At 37.7% G+C, this 18,050-nt stretch overlaps 1 protein-coding gene across 2 annotated transcripts; it reads left to right on the top strand.

The window, feature by feature from the left end:
* Window positions 1–585: 585 nt before the first annotated feature.
* anxa4 (annexin A4) lies at window positions 586–17,300 on the top strand. 2 transcript variants are annotated; one of them, XM_084105358.1, is made up of 13 exons: window positions 586–720; window positions 2,079–2,132; window positions 3,140–3,227; window positions 8,253–8,347; window positions 9,625–9,738; window positions 13,810–13,900; window positions 14,024–14,103; window positions 14,281–14,337; window positions 15,122–15,215; window positions 15,745–15,840; window positions 15,928–15,986; window positions 16,074–16,196; window positions 17,021–17,300. In XM_084105358.1, exons 2-13 carry the CDS (start codon window positions 2,124–2,126, stop codon window positions 17,078–17,080), a joined length of 966 nt encoding a protein of 321 aa, XP_083961484.1. In that variant the 5' UTR covers window positions 586–720; window positions 2,079–2,123; the 3' UTR covers window positions 17,081–17,300. The 2 variants fall into 2 exon arrangements, with proteins under 2 accessions (XP_083961484.1, XP_083961483.1); XM_084105357.1 differs by lacking the exons at window positions 586–720; window positions 2,079–2,132; window positions 13,810–13,900; ... (5 more) ...; window positions 16,074–16,196; window positions 17,021–17,300 and adding an exon at window positions 11,527–13,323.
* The last annotated feature ends 750 nt before the right edge of the window (window positions 17,301–18,050 follow it).

Raw genomic sequence — 18,050 nt, forward strand, 5'->3', positions numbered from 1 at the left:
TTTATTGGGTCCCCACGATGGATCGTGCAATGCGATTAAAGGGATATTTCACCCAAAATTTTTAATTCTGGCATCATTTACTCACCACGGAGTTGTTCCAAATCTGTATGAGTTTCTTTCTTCTGTTGAACACTAAAGATGATATTTTAAAGCATGTTGGAAACCAGACAGTTGACGGTAGGCTACCCATTGACTTCCATAGTATTTTTTTTTTTTTTTTTTCTACTATGGAAATTGGTGCCATTAACTGTCTGGTTACCAACATTTTTATAAATACTATCTTTTGTGTTCAACAGAAGAAAGAAACTCATACAGGTTTGGAACAACATGAGGGTAAGTAATGACAAAATGTTCATTTTAGGGTTTCCCGCTTTAATTTTACTTTGGGAAAAAAACCTACTTAAAAACATACACGACTTTAAACGTTACCACAAAGTTTAGAACAAACAGCAATTAAAGACAGTGAATTGGCTATATTGGTTAGCTGACAGAGCTGACATTTGACAGCTTCAGTAAGCATATCCTATAAGTCAACAAGTTCAATCATTAATCTCAACGTAAAATAAAGAGGAGGGGCCGTAAATGAGGAACTGTAACACGACTCAAGCCAACACCCACTAAAGTTGGTAACAAAGCAGAACTCCGAAACATTCTCGCAGATCTCCACACATCCATTTAGAGTGACGGGTCTCGCGCATCTCGTTGAATCCAGCGCTTCAGGTAAGACACACTCAATAGAATTTACAGAATTTAATAGAAAACTTTGAGCGCTTTCATGTTTACCGCGACACTTTCCGCTCTATAATGAACGTTTATAGACGTTCATTTTGTCATTTAATAGGCGAACAGAAATCATGTTATGGAACTAAAAAAGTAGTCGTGAATTGAAGTTTGTAAAATGAAGTGTTATCATAACGTTTTTGCGAGAGCACTAAACGCCCATATTCCTGTCACGTGACTGTACAGCTCATGATCCTCCGATATGTGGCTTTCATTAAAATACAATGAGTCATATTGCTTTGCATTGCAAATAAATTACACCACATGTTTTACAAATACATGACAATGACCTATCTCACAGGAAAGAAAGAAAAATCTGACAATTCAATATGAACTCAAACATTTCTTATCTAATAGTCTAATTCTTCTTGTGTCAAAAGTTTCTGTTTTAATAATTTTGTTTTGATAATTAGTTGATGAATCATAACTTGCAACTGAGCTATCTTCTGAGCTCTGGGCACTAATTTGCAGAATAGACTACACTGCTAGAAAGATGCTGAGATGTCTCAAATACTGAAATATGTTGTGAATGTCAATGAATTAGTGCGACTCAAAATCAAAAGAGGTTTCTGAATCGTGTCAAAGTTGCTCTGCGTGTGTCAACGGGCCCTTTGGATGTAGAGCATGTTGAATAAATTATTAAAAGATCATTAAATGATGCATTATATCGTCATAGAGCCAATGTTAGAATACAATGAGGCGAAAATTGAAAGACTGTCAGCAGTTTCTGGGTTTTAAATGGGGTCTTTTGGGGTTTGCAACAAAACCTTATAACAAAAGGTTGTAAGTTGATTGTTTGAATGGGGAAACTGATACAGAGCAGAAGGCTGTTAATTACCGGTTGAGCCTCTTCTGTTTAATGAGCTGAATAGTAAAGTGGAAACCATTTAGCTTGAGGCATCCTAAGTTATTATTTATTTAACAGTGTCATTGACCTTGTTATTAAGAGCTCAGTCCCACTTATTAAATTTCAAAAACCAAACAAACTGGGCTGGGTTTCCTATAAGCTTTGCAAGTCTAAGTAGATCGCAGAAACCACTGGCACAAACGATCGATTTAGGATGCTTTTGGGAAATGCAGTCTTGGTTCCTTTTAATTATTCTAGCAAAAAGATTACAGACTTTGTCACTTTTCCGGTATGTGTCAAAATAAACCTTTTTTTCTTTTTGCTTTGTGAATGTTTGTGGATTTCAAAATCTATTATAACCAATCACTTTGACAATTTAAAAATGTATTTGTGTTTTATATGCAAGGTTGCCTAATGACTTTAATGCTTATTTTTTATTTCTTGCCTTTAGTGTTCTCATCTCTTCATCTCTTCATCAAACCTTTCCTCCATCACAATGGCAGCGGTAAGAAAAGTATTTTGAATGTATAGAGAGATTTAAAATTTCTAAAATTAAATTGCACATCTACCATTACATCTCCCATATGGGCAGTTATAAAAATTCCGTTACCGTCATCTTGTTATTTACCATTTGCATGAGCACGTCTGAAACACTGACGCGTTTATTCACGCTTCTAGCTAATTCAAAGGCAATTTATTTGATCACATATTTGTAGTCAAATAAAAGTTGCTTTCTCTCATTTATTCTCATTTTGCTTTACAAGTCAAAATTCTGGATATTGTAAACCTTATGATATAAAGGCTTTTGCTTAAATGCGTCAAATTAGTTTTGTAGACAAAAAGATATTGTGTAAATTTTCTCAAATAATGGAAAATAGTTATGTGGAGAAACATCACAATAGAGAATGAGTACACTACTGTTCAAAAGTTTGGGGTCAGTAAGATTTTTTTAAAGAAATTAATACTTTTATTCAGTAAGGATGCATTCAATTGATCAACAGTGATATTAAAGACATTTATAATGTTACAAAACGTTTCTATTTCAAACAAATGCTGTTCTTTTGAATTTTCTATTCATCTAAGGATCCTGAAAATATTGACTATTGACAATAATAAGAAATGTCTCTTGAGCAGCAAATCAGCATATTAGAATGATTTTTGAAGGATCATGTGACTAATGATGCTGAAAATTCAGCTTTGCATCACAGGAATAAATTACATTTTGAAATATACTAAAATAGAAAACAGTTATTTTGAAATTGTAATAATATTACTGTTTTTACTGTATTTTTGATCAAATAAATACAACCTTGGTGAGCAGAAGGGACTTAAAAGCATTAAAAAAATCTTAGCAAACCCAAACTTTGTGTGTCCAAGATTTTGAGTGATACTCTTAAATTAAATTTTTCACACTTATGTTTTTCCCTTTGACACAATCTGATCTTAAAAATATCTAGGTGTCAGTTTACACTTCTCTGTGTAAAGGTGTGGTTCTCTCTTCTTTTTCTGTAGTTGGGCAATCGTGGAACCGTGACTGAGGCATCAGGCTTCAAGCCAGAGGAAGATTCCCAGAAAATCTATGGTGCTATGAAAGGAGCTGGTAAGTGATCAGACAAATCAGAACCGGGCTTCGAGATGAGCATATTTACATGATCACATTTTCTTCCCATTTGAATAAAATAAGAATCACCCCCTGGTTGCATTTTAAATGGTGTCTAAGCATTCATTCCTCATTAAGTGTCTTAACAGGCAGATCAGAGAACTAAATCTCTCTTTATTTCCAGTTAAAATTGCAAGCTGTTATCAGCACTGACACCTCAGCTGGGATTTGATCAAAAAAAGACAAATCTCTTGGCATTTGTCCTGTAACCGAAAAGGTGTTTCCTCATCGGTTTAGACTAGAGCTTGGAATTATGTTGAGAATGCAGCTTTTTAGTTTAATGGACATCAGCTGATTTTAGTGTGAGGAACATGAGGAACTCACACTCACACTGGAGCTGTTTGTCAGAGGCTCGCTTGTTGACCTAAAGTGAGTTATGAGGAACATGCGATTTTATACTATAAATAACAGTGAACATATAATTCTGAAAGTGTCAAAAATGTAAAATGCAGTGCAAAAAAAAAAGTATATCTTGCAGTTTTACAATCAAGCATGTGATTTCCAGCCTGAGGCCTTCAGGGTAACATATAATCCGATACTCTAAATACCAATAAACTTGTAATTCAAAAAGTGTCAAAAATTTATGCAGAAATGAAAATTGTGCAATCACTTCCATGGAACATGAAAGTAAAAGTAGAAGTTCTGCAGAATAAACAATTTAATGTATTACAAAACCAAAAATAATAAGGACACCCTATTGGTTTTATGTATCAGGAGATAATAAAAAAAATCACTTGGTCCTTGGCAGGTCTTAAAATTAAGTAAATACAACCTCAGATGAACAACAACACATGACGTTTTACACTGTGTCATTATTTATTTCACAAAAACTAGGCCAAAATGGAGAAGCCATAGGTGACAAACTAATACACCCTTACTGCTCCATAGGAATTAAGAGGATAAGTAGCCGTCAGGCACAGCTAATCAAATGCATTTTATTAACTGATCATCAGCAAGTGTGATTACTTCTACCTTTTTATTATTAAAAGCAGGAGTTTGGGCAGTTTGCTGGTCTAGAGCCTTTAGGTGTGTGTTAACATAATGCCAGGGAGGAAAGACATCAGCAATGATCTTAGAGAAGCAATTGTTTCTGCCATCAACCTGGGAAGGGTTATACAGCCATTTCCAAACAATTTGAAGTCCATTATTCTACAGTAAGGAAGATTATTCACAAGTGGAAAAAATGAAGACAGTTTTTCCCTTCAACAAAGCGCCCAAACCTTATTTAGTTTAGCGAAAACCAAACACAGTCTCAGCACAAACGCCACATACAACGGTCAAGCACGGTGGTGGAGGGCTGATGATTTGGGCTTGCAGCCACAGGACCTGGGCACCTTGCAGTCATTGAACTCCTATGTATACTAAAGTATTCTAGAGCCAAATGTGAGGCCATCTGTCCAACAGCTAAAGATTGGTCGAAGTTGGGTCGTGCAACAGGACAATGATCCCAAGCACACCAGCAAATCTACACTAGAATAAAAAAAAATAAAAAAAGAATCAAGGTGTTGCACTGGCCCAGTCAGTGGCGGTCTTAACATAGAGGCATAGGTAGGCGGCTGCTTGGGGCCCCCTACCAGCGGTCGTAGTAGGGGGGCCCCCAACAAACCTCAAAATAAAAAAAATAAAAAGGGGGAAAAAAGGCCCTTTATCATCATGAATGCTTCAAAAGCAAGGTACATTTTATTAATAAAAAGAATAAACAGTGCTGGTTTTCCTGGCATTTTAGCAAATTTTGTTATCTGAAACCTTATTCTCTGTTGGGTTCAATCGTGACTATTAGTTTGTGTAGTGCTACACTTTGTGTGTTCTCTGCTTTCCATCTTCATTTTGGAGTAAAGAAGTGTATGCAGGGTTCAAAGGGGAAGTTTTTTTTCTCCTCTCCAAACTTCACTTCCCCGTAGATTAGCTTTACCTGCCTATCCACCATTCCGTCTTTTTTTTTTTCGCTCTCTTTTAAAAATCGTATGGGGGGGGGGGCCCATACATACCTTCGCCTTGGGCCCCCAATTTGCTAAATCCGCCACTGGGCCCAGTCAAAGTCCAGACCTCAACCAGATTGAAATGCTGTGGCGGGAACTTAAGAGAGCTGTGCATAAACAAATGCCCACAAACCACAAAGAAATTAAGCAAAGTTTTAAAAAAGAGTGGTCAAATTTCTCCAGAACAATGTGAGAGACTGACAGTCATACAGAAAATGATTACTTCAAGTTATTGCTGCTAAAGGTGGCTCTACAAGCAATTGTTTGTTACTTAGTTTGTTACACATGGTTTATCCATTTTGGCTTTATGACACGGTGTAATATGTTATGTGTTGTTGTTCATCTGAGGTTGTATTTACCTAATTTTAAGACCTGCTAATGACCAGATGATTTTTATTATGTCCTGATATTTGAAACCACAGAATTCAAAAGGATATCCTTTCTTTTTCACATGAATTTGTGTATGTACAGTGAGGAAAATAAGTATTTGAACACCCTGGTATTTTGCAAGTTCTCCCACTTGGAAATCATGGAGGGGTCTGAAATTGTCATCGTAGGTGCATGTCCACTGTGAGAGACATAATCTAAAAAAAAAAATCCAGAAATCACAATATATGATTTTTTAACTATTTATTTGTATGATACAGCTGCAAATAAGTATTTGAACACCTGTCTATCAGCTAGAATTCTGACCCTCAAAGACCTGTTAGTCTGCCTTTAAAATGTCCACCTCCACTCCATTTATTATCCTAAATTAGATGCACCTGTTTGAGGTCGTTAGCTGCATAAAGACACCTGTCCACCCCATACAATCAGTAAGAATCCAACTACTAACATGGCCAAGACCAAAGAGCTGTCCAAAGACACTAGAGACAAAATTGTACACCTCCACAAGGCTGGAAAGGGCTACGGGGAAATTGCCAAGCAGCTTGGTGAAAAAAGGTCCACTGTTGGAGCAATCATTAGAAAATGGAAGAAGCTAAACATGACTGTCAATCTCCCTCGGACTGGGGCTCCATGCAAGATCTCACCTCGTGGGGTCTCAATGATCCTAAGAAAGGTGAGAAATCAGCCCAGAACTACACGGGAGGAGCTGGTCAATGACCTGAAAAGAGCTGGGACCACCGTTTCCAAGGTTACTGTTGGTAATACACGAAGACGTCATGGTTTGAAATCATGCATGGCACGGAAGGTTCCCCTGCTTAAACCAGCACGTGTCAAGGCCCGTCTTAAGTTTGCCAATGACCATTTGGATGATCCAGAGGAGTCATGGGAGAAAGTCATGTGGTCAGATGAGACCAAAATAGAACTTTTTGGTCATAATTCCACTAAACGTGTTTGGAGGAAGAAGAATGATGAGTACCATCCCAAGAACACCATCCCTACTGTGAAGCATGGGGGTGGTAGCATCATGCTTTGGGGGTGTTTTTCTGCACATGGGACAGGGCGACTGCACTGTATTAAGGAGAGGATGACCGGGGCCATGTATTGCGAGATTTTGGGGAACAACCTCCTTCCCTCAGTTAGAGCATTGAAGATGGGTCGAGGCTGGGTCTTCCAACATGACAATGACCCGAAGCACACAGCCAGGATAACCAAGGAGTGGCTCTGTAAGAAGCATATCAAGGTTCTGGCGTGGCCTAGCCAGTCTCCAGACCTAAACCCAATAGAGAATCTTTGGAGGGAGCTCAAACTCCGTGTTTCTCAGTGACAGCCCAGAAACCTGACTGATCTAGAGAAGATCTGTGTGGAGGAGTGGGCCAAAATCCCTCCTGCAGTGTGTGCAAACCTGGTGAAAAACTACAGGAAACGTTTGACCTCTGTAATTGCAAACAAAGGCTACTGTACCAAATATTAACATTGATTTTCTCAGGTGTTCAAATACTTATTTGCAGCTGTATCATACAAATAAATAGTTAAAAAATCATACATTGTGATTTCTGGATTTTTTATTTTTTGATTATGTCTCTCACAGTGGACATGCACCTACGATGACAATTTCAGACCCCTCCATGATTTCTAAGTGGGAGAACTTGCAAAATATCAGGGTGTTCAAATACTTCTTTTCCGCACTGTATATATATATATATATATATATATATATATATATATATACACACACACACACACAGTGATAATAAGATAGTGTAGTGATAATAAGATAATGTCTTTATATATAAAGATTTACAATGTTACAAAAGGTTTCTATTACAAATAAATGCTTTTGAACTTTCTGTTCTTATTCAGCACAACTGTTTGATAATGGCAACATTGATAATAATAAGAAATTCTTTTTGAGCAGCAAATCATCATATTATAATGATTTCTGAAGGATCGCGTGACACTGAAGACTGGAGTAATGATGCTGAAAATTCAGCTTTAACATCACAGGAGTACATTAGATTTATATTTATATAATATATATATATATATATATATATATATATATATATATATATATATATATATACATATATATATATATATATATATATTCAGAATGTTTTAAAAAGTTATTTTATATACTAATATTTCACAATATTACTGTATTTACTGTATTTTGATCAAATAAATACAGCTTTGGTGAGCATTTAAGAAAGACACTTTCAAAAAATGCAACATTATTTATTATATATGTAATAATTATTATATAACGTTTTTTATATATATTTTATAGCATATTAAAAACCACACTATTCTTTATCAATGTGTTTTGGTGAAGATGACAAAAGGTGAAAAGGATGCAGTTATCAACTTAACGTACTGCGTTAGATTAAACTGAGAGGGGTCATAGCACTTGCATATTGTTGTCCTACTGTTAGTTTAGTTGCTTCTGTTGTTCTCATTTGTAAGTCGCTTTGGATAAAAGCGTCTGCTAAAATGAATCAGTGTAAATCAACTTATGCTGATAATCTCAAAATGGTTAAATAATTGCTTTGAAATTTAATTTTTGCATTAACTGTTTCTTGAAATTAACCACTTTCAGGAACCAACGAGGCAACTATCATCGAGATCATCGCTCATCGCACTATTGCACAAAGGCAAAAAATCAAGGAAGCTTTCAAACAGAGCGTGGGAAAGGTAACATACTCCATACTTTAACTTTTGCCTCATTAACAGCCATCATTCTCTCATTTGCAAAGGGCTTTATGCCAAACGTTACATGAACAATCAGGAAAACGGGTCTCTTCGCATCCGCTTGTCAGAGAAAGTGTTAACAGTATGAACTGACGGCAATATCTATGGTATTTTAAGGAAACCATGCAGCTAACCTAGCTAGTTTTTTTTAATCGTTGGCTATTTATTCAATTTTACTATCTGAATGTTAGTGAGAAGAAAAACATTTTTTTTTATACCAATCAGCATATGCGATGGACGTTGGTTTTGCTCATCTTTGCTCGCTCCTTTGAAGGCATCTTGAATAAAACAGCGCTATATTTAACAAAGCACATACTAAAGAGGTAAATTCATTTACACCGGAAGCAATGCAACCATTTTTTTGTGCATAAGAATATAAATAACAGTAGTGGCCAAGCATTAACAGATCTCACTGTGGACCAGTAAAAAAAATTTTGGCCAAAATTAGGGAAACTTGTTGTTGCTATCTTATCTTTGCGGAAGGTCCTAATGGCAGGGACGATGTGAGCAGCCATCAGGCTGTATTTACATCAAACACACGGTTCACGAGGTGATTAGATAACAGTGTTGACATTACTTGATGATTCTATAGCCAGAATTAAGATAGACAAAGCAGAGTATGTGTCACTGATAACAAATGCTGTCAACCGACTTCAATCATTAACTCTTCATGTCAATATACACACTGAGGGAACAGAGAGTCCATGCAATTTACAAACGGTGTCTTTCACGAGACACCCCTGCTTTATGACTGTTATCGTAACGGAGTATAAAGAATGCAGCACTGGCTTTTATTGAGCTTCCTTGTCCTCTGTTAATCTGTAAACCCTCAGTAACTCGGTCAGTGAAAGTCAGAGTCAGGTCTTGATGCGTATGTTAATGGAAACTTTGAGTGACTAAAGCGCTCTCTGTAGAGCAAGAAAGTGTGAGTCATTGTGGGGGAAGTTCTGGACGGTGTTCAGGACGGTCTTGTGGACTCGGCATGCCTTCCCCACCCAGCTCCCTGTTGGAGACTGACAGCAGATATTACACAAAACACCATTTCCCAACTTCAAATCCATTTGTTTCTTTTTCCTTCTGGGATGTTAGATTTGTAACCAAGTGGAAATTAAAGCATGAATGAATGTGTCTGAGGATAAATATTCTAATTTTAAGCTTTTCTGCACTGGAATTTTTAAAAGCTTGTGGTAAATAACAGTATATTTTAAACCCTCATTCAGGAACTGCTTGACTGCCTGAAGTCAGAGCTCACTGGAAACTTTGAGTCGGTTGTGGTCGGCTTGATGATGCCCGGCCCGGTGTACGACGCATATGAGCTGAGAAACGCCATCAAGGTTAGTGAGGATACAGGGGGGAAATGTGCTGTGCTTTATTTCCAAAATAGTTGGAAAATAGCATGGTTATATGAGTTTTGGACATGTGCCATGGCATCGTTTAAAAATGCATTAGTGTACTGACCATGTAAAGTGACTGTGATTGTTCTAAGTTACTATGAATACTACAAAATACTATTTAAGTCAGTCTATTTTAAAATTTCACTTTTAATTCAATGTGTTATATGCAGTTTCATATTCAATTTTCACTCAGAAATTTCTCAAATAATTACAGAATAACAATTTTGTTTAAACACATAAATGAAAAACATTATATTAAAAAATTAGATTGTTTTAAGCTATTTATAAAGTCACAAAAATCTGAGTCCATCGCAATCTTGTTATATAATCTAAAATGTATATATTTTGTATATATACAGTACTATGCATGTATATTTATTCTATATAATGAATTATATTATAATGCAATATAATCATATAAATTTCTATGCTATTATATATTTTATATTGTTTTTGTTATATTACATATTTATATTTTATTTATATTAATTTATATAATTTTATATTTTCATTTCATACAATATTTTATTTTATATTGTTTTAAGATATTGATGAAGTCACAAAAATCTGAATTGACTGCAATCATGGAGACCTTCATATATATATATATATACAGTGCAATGCATAAGTGAATACACCCATGCTAAAGTTGACTAAAAAGAGGAATAAAAAATCATATTTTGGAAATTGAACTTAATGCCTTAATTTAAAAAATTAGGAAAAATCCAACCTTTAAGGACACCAATTTTCTTTGTGAATGAATAATGTATCGTAAATAAATAAATGTTCTTCCTTAAAATACATGGTGCATAAGTGAGTACACCCCTATGTTAAATTCCCATAGAGGCAGGCAGATTTTTATTTTTAAGTATTTTTTAAAAAAAATTTTTAGGATACTATGCATCCTGATAAAGTTCCCTTGGCCTTTGGAATTAAAATAGCCCCACATCATCACATAGCCTTCACCATACCTAGAGATTGGCATGGGGTACTTTCCATAAGATCATCTCTCAATGCAAATCAAACTAGCTTTTAGGCTAACTGAAATAAAATCATGCCAATCTCTAGGTATGGTGAAGGCTATGTGATGATGTGGGGCTATTTTAATTCCAAAGGCCAAGGGAACTTTATCAGGATGCATAGTATCCTAAAAAATCTTTTTTTTAAAATACTTAAAAATAAAAATCTGCCTGCCTCTATGGGAATTTAACATAGGGGTGTCCAGACTTATGCACCCTGTATTTTAAGGAAGAACATTTATTTATTTACGATACATTATTCATTCACAAAGAAAATTGGTGTCCTTAAAGGTTGGATTTTTCCTAATTTTTTAAATTAAGGCATTAAGTTCAATTTCCAAAATATGATTTTTTATTCCTCTTTTTAGTCAACTTTAGCATGTGTCATGATTCCTGTCCTGTGTTTCCCTTGTCTGGTGTGCATTTTTGTTATTTCCTGTTCTGTGCCATGTTTTGTAGTCCTTTGTAGTCTTTCTTGTTTATTAGTCTCCCCAGGTGTTTCAGATTAACCACGCCCCCTTGTTATCTTGTTTAGCTTGTTAGTCTCTGTATTTAAACCCTGTATCTTGTTTCAGTGTTTGTGGGTTCTTGTTTGTGTATGTTGGCTGTTTGGTTCCTGTGTCCTGTTTCCCGAGTCTGAGTTTGTCTAGTTTTTGGTTTATTAAATAAAGTTTGCTGCATGTGGATCCTGCTTCCTCCTATCATTCAGCCAGCAGCGTTACAGAAGAAGAACCCACCACTTAATGGATCCAGCAGCAGCTTTGGGGAGTCTCCAGCCAAGATGGCGGCCACGTCTGATTCTGGTTCCCAGGATGGCCGCCACCACGTTGTCTGAGAATCTCCAGCCAAGAAGGCGGCCACGCCTGATTCTGGTTCCAAGGATGGCCGCCGCCACGCTTCCTGAGCCTCTGTCTGTTCCTGAGACCGCATCTGTTCCTGAGTCTGAGCCTGTTCCTGAACCTGAGCTTCTTCACGTCACTTCTGCTGATCCAGAGACTGTTCACGTCGCTTCTGCTGATCCAGAGACTGTTCACGTCGCTTCTGCTGATCCAGAGACTGTTCACGTCGCTTCTGCTGATCCAGACACTGTTCACGTCGCTTCTGCTGATCCAGAGACTGTTCACGTCGCTTCTGCTGATCCAGAGACTGTTCACGTCACTTCTGCTGATCCAGAGACTGTTCACGTCACTTCTGCTGATCCAGAGACTGTTCACGTCACTTCTGCCGATCAAGAGCTTCACGCCAGCTCAGAGCCCTCTTCGCCGCTGGTCCTGCCCAGCTCAGTGCCCTCTTCGCCGCTGGTCCTGCCCAGCTCAGTGCCCTCTTCGCCGCTGGTCCTGCCCAGCTCAGTGCCGTCTTCGCCGCTGGTCCTGCCCAGCTCAGTGCCCTCTTCGCCGCTGGTCCTGCCCAGCTCAGTGCCGTCTTCGCCGCTGGTCCTGCCCAGCTCAGTGCCCTCTTCGCCGCTGGTCCTGCCCAGCTCAGTGCCCTCTTCGCCGCTGGTCCTGCCCAGCTCAGTGCCCTCTTCGCCGCTGGTCCTGCCCAGCTCAGTGCCCTCTTCGCCGCTGGTCCTGCCCAGTTCAGAGCCCTCTTCGCCGCTGGTCCTGCCCAGTTCAGAGCCCTCTTCGCCGCTGGTCCTGCCCAGCTCAGTGCCCTCTTCGCCGCTGGTCCTGCCCAGCTCAAAGCCCTCTTCATCGCTGGTCCAGGACTCTTTACCGGGGAGCCTCCCCAAGAAAATTTTGGGGGGGGGCAATACACCTCCGGACCAGCCCGATCCGCCAGGACCGCCAGAGGGGTGGTCTCCTGTTCCGCCCTGGCCGCCCGAAGGGTCGTCTCCGCCGTGGCCGCCCGAAGGGTCGTCTCCGCCGTGGCCGCCCGAAGGGTCGTCTCCGCCCTGGCCGCCCGAAGGGTCGTCTCCGCCGTGGCCGCCCGAAGGGTCGTCTCCGCCGTGGCCGTCTCCTCAGCCAGCACCGCCCTGGCCGCCTGCACAGCCTGCTCCGCCCTGGCCGCCTGCACAGCCTGCTCCGCCCTGGTCGCCTGCACAGCCTGATCCGCCCTGGTCTCCCGTTCTGCCACAGTCTCCAGGCCCTCTGCCGTTCCATGGGCCTGGCCCTCCATCCCGCCCCCGGGTCCGCCTCCGCTCCACCACCCTCCTGAACTATTTCCTGAGGAGCATCTGGAATCTGCTCCTTAAGTGGGGGGCTATGTCATGATTCCTGTCCTGTGTTTCCCTTGTCTGGTGTGCATTTTTGTTATTTCCTGTTCTGTGCCATGTTTTGTAGTCCTTTGTAGTCTTTCTTGTTTATTAGTCTCCCCAGGTGTTTCAGATTAACCACGCCCCCTTGTTATCTTGTTTAGCTTGTTAGTCTCTGTATTTAAACCCTGTATCTTGTTTCAGTGTTTGTGGGTTCTTGTTTGTGTATGTTGGCTGTTTGGTTCCTGTGTCCTGTTTCCCGAGTCTGAGTTTGTCTAGTTTTTGGTTTATTAAATAAAGTTTGCTGCATGTGGATCCTGCTTCCTCCTATCATTCAGCCAGCAGTGTTACAGCATGGGTGTATTCACTTATGCATTGCACTGTATATATATATATATATATATATATATATACACTACAATAAAATATTTATATATAAAATAAAAAAAATATTAATTAATATAATAAATGAAAATAAAACGATGTATAATATATAAACACATAAAATAACTTTATATATTATATATTGCTTTTTATTTCTTTTATATATCTAGCTATTGAAAGTCACAAAAATCTAAATTTATAGCAATCTGTCCACAAGATAATGATACTCAGCGCAACATAACAGGAAACACTTACACACAGATCACCTGACCTGTGGCAGTTATTAATGGTAATGGGCATAATATCGTCCAAACCTTTACCTTCATCTTCATCAGCAATATTCCCTATGAACTTTTCCTGTGTATTGATGCTTTAGGTGAATTCTTCATTTTCTTTTCTTTTGTTCCCCGTGTCCAGGGTGCTGGGACAGAGGAGGCCTGTCTCATTGACATCCTGGCCTCAAGAACCAATTCTGAGGTTAAGGAAATCATCGCTACTTACAAGAGAGGTACATGCTAACATTTATGGATGGAAACTGACAGTTTTTTCCATTGAAAGTTATATTGTGAAAATATATATTTCTTCCCATATTACACTATTTTCATTGACTTTTCTTTCGTCGTTATCACAGTGCATGACAAGAGTCTCGAGGACGACATCTGCGGAGACACGTCTGGAATGTTCCAGAGGGTCTTGGTGTCTTTGCTCTCGGTAAATAAACAAATCGGCGTATTATCTTATTTGTGAAGAAGATTCTTTGATGCCTTCACTCATCAGCTCTTCTGTTTGCCATGCAAACCTTCGCCGTCCACAGTGTCCCACAGGTGTGACCCCTGATGGTTTGCCATGCTGGATTGATAGATATTGTCTTTTCTGCTTTGTTTACAGGCTGGGCGTGACGAGAGCACCAAGGTAGATGAGGCTCAGGCTGTCCAGGATGCAAAGGTGAAGATTTTGACGTGGTTTGCTGTAGCTTTTTGCCTAATAAGCTCGTTCGATTTTTTGTGACGTAATGGGTTTTGTGTATATAGGGTGAATTGAGGTTAATTGGGACACTTTTTGCCATTGAGATGATGGGAAAAAGTGTCCCAGTCAACCTGAATTCCTGATTTCGTTTCCATTTTTAGTCTCTTTAAGCAGAACAAAAAACTATTTGGGGGAAAAGAAACAATTTAAAAAATAAATAATTTTAATTTAAATTGAAGTAATATACAAACAATAAAAATGCACAAAAAAAAAATATATATATATATATATAAAATACAACTGATAAAACCCATAGCGTTCAACATTGTGAAATGAACATTCAGACTACGTTGGTGTTCGCGCTTTATGTTTTTGATTCACCAAAAGATCCGATTCATTAAATTAATTAATTAATTTCGGACTGCACTTGTCGCGCTGATTCAGCATCTGTGATAAGTGTTCTTTTGCTGCCTTCCATTCCTTAAAATAAACACCGCTTGCTTTGATATTTTATCTAACACAGTGACATAGTTATATTTTATATGTGTGGCTGCTGAGGTGTGCAAATACTTCGAATGAATGGGGCTGCTGTATTCTCCATATTTACTATTATTCATGGCTGTGTTTCTGTATAATTCAGTGAGCTGCTTTTTATTGTGTGTGGTTCAGCCTTAAACACACAACAGTCATGCTGATGTTTATTAATCATTAACAGTTAAAAAGGAAATTGCTCAGGTGAAGTTCTCTGTTGTTTATCCCATAGGACATCTACGAGGCGGGCGAAGCTCGATGGGGAACAGACGAGGTCAAGTTCCTCACTGTGCTGTGTGTGAGAAACAGAAATCATTTACTCAGAGGTATCTGTGCCACCAGATAACAGCAATCTTCCCTCCCAGTTATGTGATCGTTCTTATGTAATCTTTGAAGGCAGCATGGGGGAATAACCCTGGAACTCATTGCTTCCACCTTGTGGTGACATAGTTGATGTAGGCCTGCTTCTCATTCTGTCTATTTAAATTATGTGCAGTACAGTGCTATTTTACTAGTGTGTGTGTGTGTGTGTGTATATATATATATATGTGTTTAATTTATTTCATTTCAGTTCACTAAAAAAAATGAAAGTGAAAAATGAATTAAAATGGTTAAACACACACACATACATATACATACATATATACATTTATATATGCGCTATATACAATCAGTGTCCATTTATTTATTTGCCAAGTATCATATTTTGCAATAATGACAAAAATAAAAGGCAAAATTGTCCGGCCAGTACTATTGTTTGAAACCTTTATCACTGCATATTGTTTCACACATCCTTTCTTTACGTACACTGCAGTATTACATCCAACATTTTCTCAAGCCCTGTTCTTTTCCCAGTGTTTCAGGAGTATCAGAAGGTTTCCGGACGGGACATTGAAGACAGCATTAAGAGAGAAATGTCAGGCTCCCTAGAGGATGCATTTCTGGCAATAGGTCAGTTGTGAGTATTGCAATATTTCTGTCATTTGTATGGTTTCAATTGCCTACTTGGATATAAAAAGCATCCGTTTACCTTTGCAGTGAAATGCATAAAAAACAAGCCGGCATTTTTCGCTGAAAGGCTCTACAAGTCAATGAAGGTAAATGAAAACACCAATTGATCTAATATTTGCACACGATAGGGATACGGCCGGTGCTAAAGTAATCATTTCTCTTGTTTCTCTTAGGGTTTAGGCACCACAGATAGCGTGCTGATCAGGATCATGGTGGCTCGCGCCGAGATCGATATGCTCGACATTAAAGCAGAGTTCCTGAAGATGTATGGAAAGACCCTTCACTCCTTTATAAAGGTGGGACACAGATGTTTCACTGAGGACATTTGACTAATTTGACTTAAAAGCCATTAAAGGGGCAGTTCACCCAAAAATTTTAATTCTGTCTTCATTTACTCACCCTCAAGTTGTTCCAAAACTGTATGAGTTTCTTTCTTCTGCTGAACACAAAAGAAGATATTTGAATGTTTGTTACCAAACAGTTGATGGGCTCCATTAACTTCCATAGTATATAAAATAAAACACTATGGAAGTCAACGGGGCCCGTCAACTGTTTGGTTTCAGACATTCCTCAAAATATATTCTTTTGAGTTCAACAGAAGAAAGAAACTCGTACAGGTTTGGAACAACTTGAGGGTGACTGAGAAAATGATGACAGAATTTTACTTTTTGAGTCCCTTTAACAACAGATATTACAATAACTTTAAAACAATCCATGATGAATGAAGCGAAACCAAACTTTTAATTTGAGCTGATTTTCCAGATACACGTACACTAAAATCCCATATCAAAAGTACTACCCAGTGGTTTTCTCAGACCCTCAAATATGATCATGCTGATGCGAGGGCCCCCATCCTAAAAATTAAAAGGCAGCTACTGTATAAATTATTATAATATATAATAAAAAGTAAAAAAAATATATGTGAGAAATTTCATAAAATATACAATATATTATAATGTAATAAAATGCATAAAATATTATTTTATTTCTATAATAATTTTATATTATTATGTTACATTATTATTTATTTATTTTTATAGTTTTTCTCTAAACTTTTCTACAGACCCAAGCACTCCGCTGGTTTAACCCATGGTGAAACCCTGTTCTGTTTGTTTTCTAGGGGGACACATCGGGTGATTACCGGAAGATCCTGTTGGAGTTGTGCGGAGGGGAAAAGTAACACATCTGGCACGTTCATTAGTGTGAAACGCTCTCCCTCACACCTGGCCTCCGCACTTCAAACACATTCCTTGTTTGTAATACCAATTAAAAGCAAACAGTGACGTTTCAAATGAGATTTGTGATTTTTGTTGTTTATTGCCTTGGAATTTATGGGAGCCCTTTATAGGTTGGCACATCTTAAGAGTTTGTCAAATAAATAAAAGGAGAAAAGAACAGCCCATATTGACTGTATTGATCTTTTGTTGTCTCTCTGGAAATTTTTTTCATCTCAGCACACTCATTGAGGTCCATTTGTTTAATTACTCAGAGTATAATTTGTTTAATGTACAACATCTATGTGTACTCGGCCCAATTATACTAATTGCTCATGGTTGCTTGCATCGGCATATGAGATCTCATATGAGACTCTATTTCTGTGTTCTTCTAGATTCTTGAAGTCTCACAGACTACATGCCTCAATTTAATCAAGTGCAGCATATGAATCACATGAGGCTTGGTAGAATTATGGGGAAATTACTGACGAAAAGCAGTGTATTTACACTTTTACCACTAAGTGGCACTGTGCACAAAATATTACATAATCTGTACAGTTTAAAAAAAAACATTTGTTATTTTTCTAGCAATAAACACTAAATGCTAAGACATAAAAAATTAAACTGAATGACTTGAAAATAAGTATTGTTTTTATTTATTTAAATCCTTTTTCTTGGTAGTTTGGTCATTTAAAATGAATAATAAAATTGAAATAATTAGAGTTAACTAAAACTAAAAACATAAATTGTTACTTGAAATATAATAAACTTTAACTGAAATCAAATTAAATTAAATATTATTAAAAATAACTCAATTTATTTCAGCTACAACATTTTTCATTTTCATTTAGTGTAGCTTATTGCAATAAAATAACTTAAAAATAATAATAATAAAAAAAATATATATATATATATATACATTATAAATACATATAC

This window comes from Abramis brama, assembly GCF_963993115.1.
Source record: "Abramis brama genome assembly, chromosome: 25".
Taxonomy (NCBI): domain Eukaryota; kingdom Metazoa; phylum Chordata; class Actinopteri; order Cypriniformes; family Leuciscidae; genus Abramis; species Abramis brama.

What these genes read in the sequence shown, in the direction of transcription:
- anxa4 (XM_084105357.1), top strand. Translation starts at nt 11,561, where the DNA reads ATGGATCCAGCAGCAGCTTTGGGGAGTCTCCAGCCAAGATGGCGGCCA.